General features: G+C 51.8%; 1 protein-coding gene across 2 annotated transcripts in view; it reads left to right on the top strand.

Annotated features, from left to right (window-relative positions):
* Itpk1 (inositol-tetrakisphosphate 1-kinase) overlaps positions 1-15,520 on the top strand; it is a 149,739-nt gene that overhangs the window by 30,635 nt on the left and 103,584 nt on the right. For both annotated transcript variants that reach the window (XM_013517236.1, XM_005390340.2), the window contains exon 2: positions 5,688-5,712. In XM_013517236.1, coding sequence (XP_013372690.1) covers positions 5,688-5,712 — 25 coding nt within the window. The remainder of the gene's footprint in view (positions 1-5,687; positions 5,713-15,520) is intronic.

Genomic DNA, 15,520 nt, shown 5'->3' with positions numbered 1-15,520 from the left:
TGAGAACTGTCTGCTGAGATCAGTCCTGGGCTTCTACCCACTGCGTGGCACCCCCAGGTTGGAAAGTGAACTGCTGCCATCTCCCACAGTGTCCTCCTCTCCGACTGAGCACCACAGCTATTTCTAGTTCCTGTCTCCTTGTCCCAAGACCTGGCCGGCTGCTCCTGATCACATACCCTCTGTTATGCTTTGTGTCTGGATGTCCCCCAGAATCCTCATGCAGTTGTGGGGCGGGCTTCTAGATTTATGATTGATCCATAGTCCAATGCTGGGATTATGGGTGTGAATGCTACACCTGCCCCTGGAGCGTACACTTCGCATACAGTATAAGGGAGGGAAAGAGGCTGCTAGCCACTTCTCCCTTTTTGTTGTTGCTTTTGCTGTCTTCTGCTGCTGTGAACTGTTGCCCTCTGCCATGTGCCACTCTCCTTGGAGCCAGCCGAATATGGACTGAAACCTCCACGAACTGTAAGCTAAATAAACCTTTCCTTCCTTATTCTGGGAGTCAGGTATTTTGTCTCAGCAACGAGAGAAAAGTAACTAAGACACCCTCCCCCAGCAAACTGATCCTGCACAGCAAGACCAAGTTTGCACATCCAAGTCAGGTCTGCAGAGTTGCCCGTTGTGGATGAGCAGCTGTCTTCCTCCCTGTCTGTACCTGGAGGTGTGACAAAACTTCCAGGCCCTGCCTGGACCTCCTGAATCAGAATCCTTGGGAGTGGACCACCTATTAATTTTTTTGATGAGCTCCTGTAGTGATTCTCAGGTCATCTACCTGTTGTTTTGGAGCCATGGGTCCATGGGTAAAGGCAAGGTTTTGCATTCCGGGCATTTGCGGTGTACTCCAGCCTACATCACACTCCTGCTTCTCAGCCCTGCCTGCTCCGTGATGGCTCGTATGCTACCACGTGCCCTGACACCCTCTGGAGGCCGTGCTCCATGTTTTTCTTCTTTAACCAGTGTCCCCAGTTTCTGTCGCTAACCCTTCTAGTATCCACTCAGGTGGCAAATGCTACCTCTTTTCTGAATGTGATCCCTATTCTTCTGAAAAGATGGATCATTCTGTATTTTAAACTCCTCAAGGATGTATTCTCTTTGGACTTCTGGGGACTGGGGTCCTTTTCAAAGCCCCCCCCCCCCCCCCCCCGCTTTCACTGGGGATCCAGCTTTGGAAAAACAACGTTTTCCATGAGTTGTGTGCTAGACCTTTGCTCCAAACTTAGTAATGCAGATCTCTGCCCCAAATACAGTAATCCGAAAGAAAATGGGCGTTAGAGTCTATAAAAATTGCCTCCAGGTACAGATATTTAATGAAATATTTTTACGTTGTGCAACTTTAGCTTTTTGTTATTTTTTTCTATAGCATTGGAAGTAATGTGTATGCCTGCCATAGAAAACACAGAAAATACGGGAGGATATAAAGAAAAATAATCCCACACATCATCTTGCTGCAGCCACAGTTAGCACTGCAGCGTGTGCCCTCCTGGTCTGAGTTCAGGTCTGTACTGAGTGTCCGGCGTGGCAGCCTTGCGGCCCCCGAGCGTGTACTGTTCCAGCTCCTCTTTGGGCAGAAGCTTTTCTGGGAGCTTTTCTCAGTAAACCCTGAGTTCTCCTCTGCTTTGCTTCATCCACCAGTTGATCTGTGTTTTTACCAGGCATCCTCTTCGTATCAGCACTGGAGAGCTACTTATTGTCTAGAAAAGAATTTAAAATATGTCTTTCTAGCTTTTGAGAGTATGTTATCGGCACCTGGCACGGAGTTGAGGGACACCGTGAAGAGGAGTCTCCTCCTCACCCCAGCCTCACCCCCAGCTGCCTCTGCCTGACCTGTGGCCAAGCTGCGGTCATTTTCTTACAGTACTTGCACGTTCATTCTGTGTATACACAAGCACACGGTCTTCCCCTGGATGATGTTTTTAACACAAATAGTTGTATACAAAATAGAGGGCTTTGTACTTGTATTTTTCACATGGTAACTAATGTCTTGAAGACATAGTTCCTTATCGGCAATCAGAGAGCTTCCTTGTTTTTTTACTGCTTTGTGCTGTTTCTTTGATGGCTTGCGGTCTGTTAGTGGGGGTGCCTCTTGGGGACATGGAGTCTGCTGCCCGTCTTTTGCGATCACAGACACCTTGGCAGCTGACACCCCAGAGCCTGAGTGTTTTGCGCACTGGAGCGTGCCTGGGTGATGAGGTGGGGTGATGGAGTGGGGGTTTCCAGGAGGGACTGTCGACCACTTGACAACCAGCTCTCCAGTTTCTCCCCGGTCTCCCATAGCCCCCATGCCCATTCCTTCTCCCTCTTCCCTTTTGGTTTTGTGATTCTCTTTCTGTGTTTCTTGGCTGTGGCAGGATTTCAGAGCTTGCTCCTTGGGTCTCTGCGGTTGCCAGAACCTTTGCTCTGCAGACGTTCCCAGCGCACGGGCCAGCCCCAGCGGGGGATTGTATGTTGCTGAGAGGCGGTGGTGCTGTGGCCAGGATTCTGTGACTGGAGGGAGTGTGGCTTTCCACTGGCATCTCACGTGCCCCCGTTACACTGAGGCCCCAGGGTTGGAGACTGCCCTTGCTCTTTTGTATGCCGCCCACCACCCAGTTCTATGGCACCTGGCTCTGAACACAAGCTGGGCTGGCCCACCCCCGGGGTCAGCTCTTGGGGCTTCTGAGTCTCCTGAGCCTTGGCCTGCTCCTCTGAGTGATGGGGTGAGCAGTGCCCCTCCTTTATGGAGCTGTCGGAGGTATCGGAGGGCAGTGAGGGTGTCTGGTGTGTGTGGCCTGATGTGGACAGACAGGAGAGCCAGATACCCGCTTTTCTCCCAGAGTCGCGATTGTCTTGTTCCCTCAGCCCTACAGTGGAATTGCTGCAGGGCTCCTGGAAGCTCAGTCCCCTAAGATTTGAGCCAACCTGTTCTCTCTGACTTTCTTGGTTGTTGTTGAGTTCTTAATTTATGTGTTCCATCTGTTTGAAGTTAGAGGCCTGTTTTAGTTGCTTTCTTCTTCTTCTTCTTTTTTTTTTGTATTTTTGAGACAGGGTCTTGCTATGCAGTTCAGGCCGGCCTTGAGCTCACTTTGTAGCCCAGGCTGGTCTGGAACTCACAACAATTCTCCTGCCTCAGCCTCCTGAGTGCTGGGATTACAGGTGTGCGCCACCATGCCTGGTGTGGTTGCTTTCTTCTGTTAAAGGACTGGATGATGTAAATGTGGACTGATTGGGAGTCACTGTAGTTGGGATGAGAGGTGAGAGCTGTGTGCTGGGATAGCCTGGATGTGGCAGGGCTCCTCCCCAGGGAGAAACTAAGATTTTGGGGAGCCCTGGGGAGACTCACTGCCCCTGGTGGTGTGGGTCACATGTAGCCCTCACTGTCGCCTGCCTTTGCCATTGTGTGGGCCACATTCTTTTTATCTTTTCTTTTTTTTAGTTTTTTTTCCGGTACCGGGAATCGAACTCATGACCTTGCGCTTGCCAGGCAGGCGCTGTGCTGCTGAGCTAAATGTCCTGGTTTTTTGTTTTTTTTTTTGGGTTTAAAACTTACTCTTTTCTTTTTTCTTTTTTTTTTTGCAGTATTGGGGATCAAACTCATGACCTTGAGCTTGCCAGGCAGGTGCTTATGCCACTGAGCTATATCCCCAGCCCTGTGTGGGCCACATTCTTATTTGGGCTTAAGATTTTTCACCCTGGAACAGGGTCAGGAAATCAGCTACCTGCTGGGTGACTTGGGGTTGGTCCTGTTGTTGCTGATGCTGACTTTAGTTTTCTCCTCTCTCCGGTGGGGCCAGGGTGGTCTGGGGATGGGATGGGCTTCTGAGGTATCTAGGTTCTCAGAAAAGGTGGTTGTTCTTGATGATGAGACTTGTCCTCTTGTGGGCACTGGTGGCTCAGGGTTGTGCCACTGTGTATCTAGCCTGTCTCTCTTGAAATCATGGGTGCAGATGGATATTGGCCGCTATTCCTTTAGGAACTGAGAGGAGCAGAATGACATGAGGTCTCTGAAAGCATCAAGCATGGTGATTCTCACACTGGGTTCCTTGGGGCCCAGGGTCTGTTGAGATGTCTGGAGTTCCCACAGTGGGCCCGGCTAGCTTGGGGCCTCGGTCCTGTAGCATACGGTGACTCCTCCGTGCAGTTACACTGAGTGCCCGGATATGGGAAGTGGTGGGTGACACCTCAGCCTCGAGGGTGATGTGTGGTGTCTGCTCAGGCTGCCTAGAGGTTTCCTTTGTGCCTGTCTCCTCCCTGAAGCCATAAGCCCCTCAGGGTCCCAAATTGCCTGGGACATTTGTTGTACCCTCGGCTTGCTAAGCCAGGCCAGGCCAGGCCAGACCTTTCTGTATGTACATTGTCAGTTACCAGCAATGGTTTAGGAGGATCTGTATGCTGGGTGGGCACACAGTTTTGAATTTGACCTGGTACCTGCTCCAAGGAGCTGGTCCCACCCTTCTCTGAGCATCTGCCAGAGGTCTTTCTTCTCAGCAAAATGTACACAGCATAGCCGGGCATGTATCTGTAATCCCAGTCCTCTAGGAGGCTGAGGCAGTAGGATCATAAGTTTGAGTACAACCTGGGCAATTTAGTGACTTAGTGAGATCCTGTCTCAGAATTTAAAAAAAACAGAAAAGGACTGGGAATATAATTTAGTGTGAAGGCCCTAGGCTCAAACCCCAGTACTGCAGATGCACGTGCACACACATGTACACACACACACACACACACACACACACATGCATCATGCTGTCTCTGTCTCTGCCTTTACCCCAGCATGCTTCCTGGGTGGCAGCAGTGCATACTCTGGAACAAAGGGAGTGGGAGCTGGCGTTTTCCGGGAGTGTTGTGTGAGGGGATGGGGAAGGTGCTGTGGGCCAGGGAAGGCTTCCTGGGAGACTCCACCAGCTCCCAGTCCTAAGGACTGGGGCACAAATGAGACATCGTGAGTGGAGATGGGCCCTGGCTGAAGCTTGTAGTAGGAGATGCGGGGTGGGGAGATGACATGGTTGGCCATCAGGGGCCTTTGTGTGCCCTGGGCAGATCTACCCCAAGGTCTTAAATCAGGTGGGGGTGAGTTAGGTACAAGCATGGACCATTAGTGGTCGTGTGGCTGTGTATGGGAGGGGAAATAGGTGGAGGATATGAGGTTCGGGTCAGTCAGGTTGTGGGTGTAGCAGGGGCTAAGGGATGGGCAGGGAGTCAGTGGGGACCAAAGATGGCCAGGATGGAGAGCCAGCTGGTGCAGGACTGGCAAGAAGCCGTGGCTTCCTGCAGGTCAGAGTAGATGGGCCGGGCCGTGGCATCCACCTGAGGTGGTGAGACTTGGGGAGCCGTGGGCAGTGGTTGAGCTGAGCAAGGATGCAGGCCCTGGTGGTGCATTTGTGGTGGGGAGAGTGTCGGGCAGTCTGGGGCCCACCAGGAAGGCCTGGCCCCAGGTCCCAGGGAGATGACTGCTGACCGTGTCATAGGACTGATGCCATGTCCTTTGGTTCCCAACCCTCTTTTAAACTATGGGTGGTTGTGGGGGCGCCTGGGAGCTCGGAAACTTGGTTTTCAAAGACAAGGCCACTGAGGGGACGGTGTGAGAGCCCGACTGCTGGGCTCTCCCAGCTTCCTGCCCCATCCTGTGTCAGCTGTAGTGAGCATTTTGGAAAGCATGCTTCCTGCCTGCTGGAGTAACGCTTGTTTTCTTTGTTTTTTCTCTACAGGAAACGAGGCATAGAGGTTGTGCAGGTGAGTACAGACTATGTTTCAACTATTTTCCAAGTAGAGGGTGCCAGCTTGCCCATCTCCTTGAGCATCTGGGTGCTTGACCTTCTCTTTCTGTGCGTCTGGTTTGTGACTTTCCTTGAGGAGCTGATGCCGTTCCTGTCCCAGGTTGGGCACGGACTCAGGCTGCTGGGTGCTCGGATGTGGAGATTTATGGTGGCTTTGTTAGAGAAGGAGGCTGGAGGGGACTGGTTTGGGAGTGGAGGGGGCATGGTAATGCTTGGGTTCCGAAGAGTGAAGGGGCAGTGGGCACTCCAAAAGGTTTCCTGTCATTCTGTCCCCTGGACAGACTTGGGTCAGGGGTGCATTGGCTGGAGAAGGACAGGAAGCTGGATAGAAGGGGCAGAGAGGGTGGAGAGGGAGGAAGGGAGGGAGAAGACATGCTGATGATAGAAAAGGAAGGCTGGGTGGATGGAAGGATAAAGGATGGATGGAAGGAGAGGAAGGAAGGATAGACTGATGGGTAGGTGGAGAGACAGGGAAGGAAGAATGGATGGAGGAAGAGAGAAGGATGGGATGGGTGGATGGGATGGATGGACAGAGGGAGGGAGAAGGAAGGATGGGTGGAGGAGGATGGATGGATAAGGGAGAAGGATAGATGGAGGAAGGAAGGAGGGGATGGATGGAGGAAAGAAAAGGGAAGGAAGGAGAGATGGAGAAAGAACCTCCCAGGGCGTGAGGCTGGGCGCTGGCCCTGAAGTAGCTACCCAGACGAGCAGCCATCTCAGGAGAGCCAGGAGGTTTGGCCTCTCAGAGAGGAGCTGGTGAGGGGGCTCCTGGGAGTCCTCTGCCGGCATGTTTGCCTCCGTGCTTACGGCGGTAACAGGTGGGAATGGGGAACAGTTTTCTCCATGAGTACACTGAGACCCCCAAGGGCCAGGCTGTGGCGTGTCCACCAACGCTGGCCTGGCACCTCGTGGTATGCAGTGAGTCCCCCGGGCTGTTGCCCTCGCTGTCCCTTCCAGAGTGCCTCTGCCTGCAGCTGCTGGGGACCAGGTCAGGGCTACCGAGGAGCCTCTGGCAGGCACCTGTAGGTGGTTTCCTGAAAGCCTGCTGTGGTGCTCTGAGCCTCCTTTGCTCCTGGCACCAGAGTGTGGTGGGGCGGTACCTCCTTCCAGCAGTCTGGGGAGGTGTTGCAGGACTCTGCCTTTTGGCCTCTTGCTGGTGGTGTGAGGGTTGAACTTGTCACCAGGGGTTGAGGTTTCTTTTGGGGTGGGGAGGTTTGTGGAAGCCTCTCATCACCTGTTCTTGTCCCGGGTCGTCTTGGCTCTGTAGAGTCGCATGATCTGCACTGACATTTCCTGTGGACCTTGATCTCTCCATGCATCCAGTGGGGACAGCTGGGGTTGAGGAATGGCAGAGAAGGCTGCTTTCAGGGCACTCCCGCGCAAGTTGATCCTGGCTATCTGGGAGTTTCTGTGACTGAATGAGAATCAGGGCTGCCAGGGGCCTAGGGGTGCACGCTCATTGTGGGGTTGGTGATCTCAGGCCATTTCCACTGCAGGATGCTGGGGCTTCAGCCCGTTTTGATGGTTGCCTTGGAAATCCCCATTCTCTGCAGAAGCCCCCAACCCACCAGCAAGCCCTCAGCTGGGAGCTGATGCTCGCCCTGTGTGGGGAGATCCCAGCTTCTCTGCAGTTCACTGCAGCCACTGGGGAGGGTCTCCAGGAATTGCTCCCGCGATTTGTTTCTGAGGAAGTGAGTTCCTTGGAGTACAGCAAACACCCTGCATGACTGGCAAAGAGGCGTCCTTCCCTCAACCTAATCCCAAACCCCAACACAGAGGGGCATCACCCTACCCCTGCCCCGGAGGTTGCTAGAGGCAGCCAGGGGGTCGAAAGCTTGGTTCGCTCCACTTCTCAGAGAGACCGAGACCAGACCTTTCATACACTCAGTCGGGTGGAGCAGGGGACAGGAGCCCTTGTTTTAGAGAGTGCCGGGCAGAACGACTCAGAAATCTTTCGAGCTGTGTCCGCTGTTCATTTTGATGATGCCTTGGGCGCAGAAGTGGTGGCTGGGGACCAGGGTGGTGCCAGACTGGCTGCTTTCCATCCCAGTGTCTAAAAATACAGCCCATGATGGTGCCTCCCCGTGCACCTCCTCCTGGCATCCCTGAGTCTTTGGAGAACTTCTACATTTTAAGACATGGTAAAAGGCTCTTTGTGAAAATTGGAAGCCAAACCACTTGGCTGCTTTTTCGAAATCAGCTGAGCTCTGTGTGCCAGATCCCAGGCTGTGCACCCTGGAAGCTGGAGGTGGATGCTTTGCCAGTCCCTGGGTTCAGACATAAATGACGGTGATGGTGAGGGAGAGCTGACCCCACACCTGCTGGTCCCATCCTCCGGCCCATTCTGACAGCTCCCTGCGGATGTGGGTGGAGACGAGTTCCTCCTACAGATAGGAGAGGGGCTCAGGATGGTGTGACCAGGCTGGCTGGTCAGTGGTAGAGTTGAGGTTTGAATGAGGGTCTGTCTGTCTGCTGTGTGGGTCTCCACTGCATGTGAGCAGGTTGCTCTATTTGCTGTGTGCTGCCCTGCCTAGGGTTGCTGGCTTTTAGCTACTGATTAAAAGGATATTGTGGCCTGGGCTTAGAACCCCAGGCCGTGAAAGCCTGGTAAGATCCTGTTGTGTTTGTCCAGGTCATGGGAATCATTTTCCTTCTTGCTGTGTGATGGCAACAGTCCCAGTGTTAACATTTATGGCGACTGCTGTGTGCCTGGACCAGGCATTGACACCATTTTTTTGTAGAGGAGCATTTGTGTGTAACCTTTTCCAGGTGGACACGGGAAATATATTTAAGGAAGTGAATTTAGCAAGTCCTCAACTTCCTCACGCGTCCATCTCTCCCCACAGCTGGTGTGCTGGGAAGGACCTTGTAAACTGTCCTTCCTTGTCCCCCCAGCTGGCCCTTCCATGTTTTTCCTCTGTGTGGACAGTGTGCATAGTGGTAAGAAGCCTGGGTTCAGGTCCCTGGTTGTGTGATGACCTGCCAGCTTATGCCTAAGCACTTTGCATATCAGTCTGCCTACCTGTAAAATGGGCATAATCATAGCAGCTGTTCCCTTGGGATCACTGTGAAGCCTGAGTTAATTCAGTGTTATGGTTTGCCTCTGGGTGTCCCTCCCAAAGCCTCATGCGATCATGGGGCAGGCTTTTAGAATTTGATTGATTATGGGTGTGAGAGCTACACCCACCCTGGGGTGGATAGTTTGCATATGTGAGGGAGAGGAAGAGGCTGCTCACGACCATTCCTCCCTTGTGTGCTTGTTGTTTTTGCTGTGTTCTGCCGCCATGAGCCGTAGCCCTCTGCCGTGTGCCACTCTGCCTTGTAACCTGCCAAGTATGGCCTAAAACCTCCACAAACTGGAAGCAAAATAAACCTTTCCTTCTTTAATTTTGGGCGTCAGGTATTTTGTCCCAGCAATGAGAGAAAAGTAACCAAGACATTCAGGTAATGGAGTTGGCCCAGGCCTGGTGCATGGAGGCTGGTGAGCTGCAGAACCATACTGTATCAGTGTCCACAGGAGACCTGAACCTCCGTGTGGGACCACAGGCCACGAGGCCCCCCAGGTGTTTAGGGAACACCTAAACACTGGTAATCCTAGTGTTCTAGGTCCTAGTAATCCTGAGTTGGGATGCTATTTCCTCTTCTGTGCTTGCAACAAAACAAAGATGAGCTGATCAAGTTGTCAACTGATGTCACATTAAAATGATTCTTGAGGGTTGGAGTGTAGCTCAGTAGTACAGCACTTACCTACCATGCATAGGCCCTAGCTGATCACCAGCACTGCAGAAGAAAAAAAGATCTTTTCTAAGAGATTACTGTAATTCCTTGCATATAATTCCAAAGGAATCCAAAGAATTTGCTGTGGCAAATCTTTTCCCATTCCATCTTTGTATTTTTTTTTTTAAGTAGGTACTTTTAACACTATCTATAAAAACTGAAAAATGAAGGTAGAACTGATAAATCTTGTCTTATTCTAGCAATAGGTAAATATTCATGTATGGATATGTGAATTAACTTCTAAGAAAGTCTCACTCTTTGTACAATAGAGTTGTATTTCTAATAAAGTTTAATTTTTTTATGCTTATAATTTGTACAGTTTTGGATGTTTCTGTCTTATTGATAAATTGTGTACTAAAATAGTAATTGTAATAATAATTCAGAAGAAAATTTCGACTTAAAGGGCTTCAGGTCATAGGGAAAAATTTTAGACAGGAACATTTTTGTATCTGTATCTATTTATCCACATATTTGGCCCAGTAGTAAAATAGAAGAATCAATAAAAGGGTTTTCAACATGAAACACACTGTAGTAATATAAACATGTCTGAAGAAAATGGATTGGAAATTAGAATCCAGAGAAGAAAAGGAACACTGTTAGATTTCCAGCTGTCAAAGAAGAGCTTGGTTATATAACTTTGAAATGGATGATGGTGGATCTCACATCACTATAGTATTTAGATTCCATTGGATGCATTTAAAAGGGAAATAGTAACAGTTTTATTTAAAAATGTTAATATTTATAGTATGTTGGAAATTACATCCTCTGCAAGTATTTAAACTTATGAGGAGAAATTTTAGATGTTAAAAATGTGCAAATAGATGCACTGTTTTAAGCGTTTATTTTGGGAGGTTGGTTTGAAGGCAGTTTGCTTCTCGGAACCAGGTACCACTTCAGAGAGGGACAGCAGTGGGCCTGGCTCTCAGGTCACCTGGGGCTGGGCCAGGCCTGTGCATTCCTGAGACCCAGAGAAGCCTGCTGGGCTTTCCTCAGAGCGACTTGTCTGCAGGCATTTGTACTGTCCTCCCCTCACCTGGACGGTTGGGTCATGCGAAGTTGGTGGCGATAAAAGATGTGTGGATGCATTCGTGGAAGGAGAGGCACAGGTGAGCCAGACCCAGGGTGCTCAGGAGCAGGAGAAAAGCCTGCTCTGTATGTGGTGCTGGGGCCTGGGCTGCAGGACAAGGCAGGAGTGTAGCAAGGATGGTGGGACAACCTCAGGACCCTGTGTCCTGAGGCCAGCCGTGCTGGTGATGTTGCAGGTACCTGTTTGCCTCAGTTTCCTCCTCTGTACTGTTGTAATGAGGACCCACAGGCCCCATGACTGCACCATTTCAGGTGTTAACGTTGGCCTCACTCAGCCATTGAGGTGAGGGGCCTCCTAGCCGGGCTTGTGGCCCTGGGTGGCATGGGCATCCTCGCAGCCGTGGGACCCCCGCCTTCTCTGGGATTCTGCTGTGGGCAGGCTGCAGGGGCCGGAGACTCACACAGGCCCAGCCAGGTCCCTTCAGCTCTGTGAGGTCTGTGCTCAGCTCCCACTGGCTCAGATGGTGGAGGGTAAGGGGATAGGCATGGAGGAGGACCCTCACCCAACCTGGGCAGTCAGGATGGCTCCCTGGAGGAGGAGCCTGACGTGTGGCAGTGAGCGCCCTCTGTCCAGCAGAGCCTGCCTGAGAGGTGTGGTCCGTGCCTGCAGGCCATTAGGACTCAGCCACTCCCCAAGCCCTTTAGCTTCTAAGACAGCTAGCTAGGTGCTAAGGTGACCGGGTGCCGAAGCCAGCACAGCGAGCACTGCCCCTTGGGGTCCTCATTGGAGAAGACATCCTGGCTTGGGCCTGGGGCAGAAGGCCTGTGTCAGCCTCATGGCACTGGGGCGTTTCCACCCCAGTGTGACCTGTAGGGAGGGATAGCTCAGGAGGGAAGGCTTCCTGTCCAGGACCCTACTGCCCTTTCTAAGAGCAGCCCTGAACAGAGAGGAGGAAGACCCTGCAAGGACAGCAGCCTGCCGTCCTGCCCTCCTCCAGCCTGGCACCCTTAGGCACGTGTGTTTGCATCCTAGCTGCTGCCCTGGCACGTTATAGGCTGAGCTCCTCCAAATATTTTAAAAGCTCGGGGACAAGGAGATGACTGCTAGTATGTGAGGGCTTGGAGTTTTATTTTAAAATGCAAACGAGTAAGTGTGAAGTACAGTAACTGATTATAGATTCACTGTCCTCCTTCCAAATTCCTTGAGAATTCAGACATTACGAAACCCAGTCTCAGAAGCAGCCGCTGTTTCTCAGGCAGACTGGAAATAAATAGGTTTCTGTAGTTTGCAGGTGGGAGAGGCGGGCACAGCCTTTCTGTCGTCATCCCTCCAGAGCTGTCACTTCGCTTGAGGTACTACTGTTCCTTCTACAGGTGTGTTGCCCCCGTGAGTGCAGATGACGAAGCCACCAGTCACAGGCGGGGCTGAGAAAGAGAGGCAGGCAGTGACCCTGAGAGAAGACGCGTTTGCAGGGCTGACCGAGAACTGGGGAGGGGAGCCATGATGATGCCCACTCGGAGCGCCTGGGCAGCACTGGCAGGCAGAGCAGACCCATCTGTGCTGTGGGAGGGGCCTGCGAGGACGTGGGATGGGCATATGGGTGGGGCCAGGCAGTGATGGGGAGGCCCTGCAGGGAAAGCAATACTTTCTAATTTTTTTTTTTAAAGCAGATCTTTTGAGGGTCTTAGGGATTGCAGTTTGGGAGGTGAAGACTTGGGTAAAACCCAGAGAGTGTTCTGAAGAGGGCACAAGCGTTCGTGTTTAAGAAGCACCAGTCTACAGTGAGTGGAACAGGCACGTGTTAGGTCTGTGAGTCCTGGGGTGATAGCTCTTGAGGGAGAATGAATGAGGTGTAGCTGTGAGTGGTGCGACCTGTATCAGACTGGCATTGCAGACCCCAGCACTGCTACACTCAGACTTAGAGGCTAGGGAAGCAGCTTTGCTGAGGGCCCGTGGTTGGGTGGTGTGGACCCTCGGGCCTGAAGAAGTTAGCAAGAGTTGGGCTGGGGATATAGCTTAGTGGCGCAAGCGCCTGCCTGGCAAGTGCAAGGTCCCGAGTTCAATTCCCGGTACCAAAAAAAAAAAAACCCCAATGGTTATTATATTGTTGGGTGTGGTGGCGCATGCCTGTAATCCTAGCACTTGGGAGGCTGAGGCAGGAGGATTGTTGCAAGTTTGAAACCAGCCTGGGCTACACAGTGAGCTCAAGGCCAGCCTGAACTGCATAGCAAGACCCTGTCTCAAAAGAAAAAAAAAAAAAAAAAGTTAGCAAGAGACCAGGCTGGAACGGGTGGGAAGCCAGACCACTAGAGGGCTGCATGAGTTGTTGGTGGGTGCTCAGTCCCAGGCACTGAGGGCATCTGCTTTGGGAAAGGTAGGGCACTGATTGGAGGTGAGGGGGGGACGTCCTGGTGTGAGGGCACGTACGTGTTGAGTGGACCAGCCTGAACTGGAAGGCAGAGAACTACATCTTCTGCCAGAAGGCTAGGAGATGCAGCCTGCTGGAATTATCGCAGTAGTGAGGGCAGGGAGGGACAGATGGCAGGGCATGCTACCTGGGTGAATGTGGAGTGAGAGGGTGCAGGATCAGTCCCCTCTCTACCCTTGTTTCTGGCTGGGACACCAGGGCGTGGGGTGTAGGAGGAGGAACAGCCTGTGGCATGGTGATGATGTTGGCTTGTGTTGGATGCAAGCAATGCATGTTCATCAGCTGGTTTCCTGATTTGGAGCCAGTGCAAAGTCACATGGTTGTGTAGCGCTTTTAAAGACTGTGCCACTGAGCTCTCTGCTTTAGCATTAAAATATATTTGTTATTTAGGCGGTATTTTCTCAGTTCTGGTCTTATTTTAAAAGATGTGCAGATGAAGGTATCAAAGGATCAGGGCTCCCGCTGCCACCCGCCCCATTGAGTCCCCAGCGGCCGGCTCGGTTCCATGCTGGATCGTTTCCAGGTTATGGGGTCACAAGTAGGCTGGACACATGTGGACAGTCTTCCTCTGGAGCCAGCTGTAAGGGGCTTTGGGAATGTGAGTGCTTTGGTATTTGGGGAGGGAGTGGTATTTTGGAAATGGGAGACCCTCTGGCAGGTATCTGAGCAGCCCACCATGAGTAGGGACTTTTTTTTGTCTTTTTGAGACAGGGTCTCACTATGCAGTTCAGGCTGGCCTTGAACTCACTTTGTAGCCTAGGCTGGTCTCATACAACGATCCTCCTTCCTCAGCCTCCCGAGTGCTGGGATTACAGGTACGCGCTACCATGCCCAGTGAGCAGGGACTTGTGAGGACCACTTGAGGTCGACTGACCTCTCAGCAGACCCCAGCACCTCCAGGCCAGACTCCTGGGTTGGGAGGCGGTGTGCACAAGCAGTTTCCACACAGTCCCTGAGGCCAGGAGCGGACATAGATTGTTCTTGGTTGGGCCTGGCCTCCTGGGGAGCCGCACAGCTGGGCTTGAGTTTCTGTCAGTCTATCTTCTCTGTGATCTACTTTCCTTATCTTTAAAGTGGGGGTGGCTGGGGATTTAGCTTAGTGGCACAGCGTCTGCCTAGCAAGCATAAGGTCGTGAGTTTGATTCCTGGTACCGGAAAAAACAAAACAAAACAAAACAAAACAAACAAGCAAAATAAATAAAGTGGGGGTGATAACTACCACAGAGGACTCCAAACCCCTGCTAGGTCCCAAAGGACTCGTCTCCCCTGCTGTAGGAAACCTAGCTCAGGTGAAGCGGTGCTACTTAGAAGAATATATTGCTCAGCAGAGGGAGCACAGGCGTTCCTCGGCCACCCCGCCAAAGCACCATTCTTGAGTTTCTAATTACTACGAATTGTAACTCATTATTTTTTAAAGATAGATTTTACGTTTTTAAAAAAATTTTTGAAGGGCAGATTCTTTTGTTCTAAACATGGAAAGTGACTTTTCATTCTCATTCCATTTCCTTAAAATATGTAGTTAACAAATAGAGTTGTCAACTATAAGTGTGAGCATGACTGCCGTCAGTTTTTAAAAATAATAACACACAGGGTGGAGGGGTTATGTAAATCAGTGTCTGCTCGGGTTAATTTTCTTATGGCCATTAAAAAGGGCTCACATTTTGGAAGACAGCGTGGGAAATGCTTGGGAGATGTTGCTGGTCCATCAGTGTACCCTGGGTGGTTTCCGCTCATCAGCTTTATTTTTATTCTGGGCTGTTTAGGTTTCCTGTCAGAAGTGTCAGCGCAGGCCTGTGTGGCTCGAGGGCTGTGGCTCTTCCCCTGCCTCGGACTTGCTGACTCAGCAGGAACACATCCTTAAAGAAGGTTCCTGCTTCCCAAGTGGGAGGGGAGAAAGTGGCTAGGGAAGTGGGGTGCCGTATGCTTGGTGCAGGGAGTATTCGCCCCAGGAGGTTCCTCTGCACAGAGCCTGAGCTGAGACGGGACTGGGTTTCCCCAGGACTCCCTACCCCTTATCAGCCTTCAGAAGTGTGCCAGGCAAGCACCCTATGTAAAATCAAAGGAGATGGAAGGAGGAACGTGGGGAAATAAGAAGGGATGAAACGGGCAACAGGAGGTGCCAGAAGCAAAGATTCTGCTTTAAGAGGAGCCGCTGGTCTGGGGGTTTTTCTGGGGAGGAGTCCTGCAGAGCATAGGTGCTCAAAGCATGGTCCTCCAGCTGTCAGCATCACCATCACTGCCGGTGGGCTGGAGCGCCCCAGCAGAGTCTGCATCTCCGGTGACCTGGGTGCGGGCTGCAGTCAGAGAGGCCTTGGTGTGGATGCTGGGCTTCTCAGCAGGCGGGGCCAGGTTGGGCCTCGGGGCACCGCTCAGGGCAGTGCCGGTGCAGAGCTGGAACTCTGAGGAGCAAGTCCTAGACTGTGCTTCATGCCCAGCTGGCCACACAGCTGCCCCAGTCAAATGCAGGCATGGAGACATGCGTTGTCTTTGGCATAGCTTTAAAGACTGGGAAGTGCCTGGCAGTCTTTTGGC

The sequence above is a fragment of the Chinchilla lanigera genome, unplaced genomic scaffold, assembly GCF_000276665.1.
Source record: "Chinchilla lanigera isolate Chin_1 unplaced genomic scaffold, ChiLan1.0 scaffold00037, whole genome shotgun sequence".
Classification (NCBI taxonomy): domain Eukaryota; kingdom Metazoa; phylum Chordata; class Mammalia; order Rodentia; family Chinchillidae; genus Chinchilla; species Chinchilla lanigera.
This window is presented reverse-complemented; position numbering and strand designations above follow the sequence as displayed.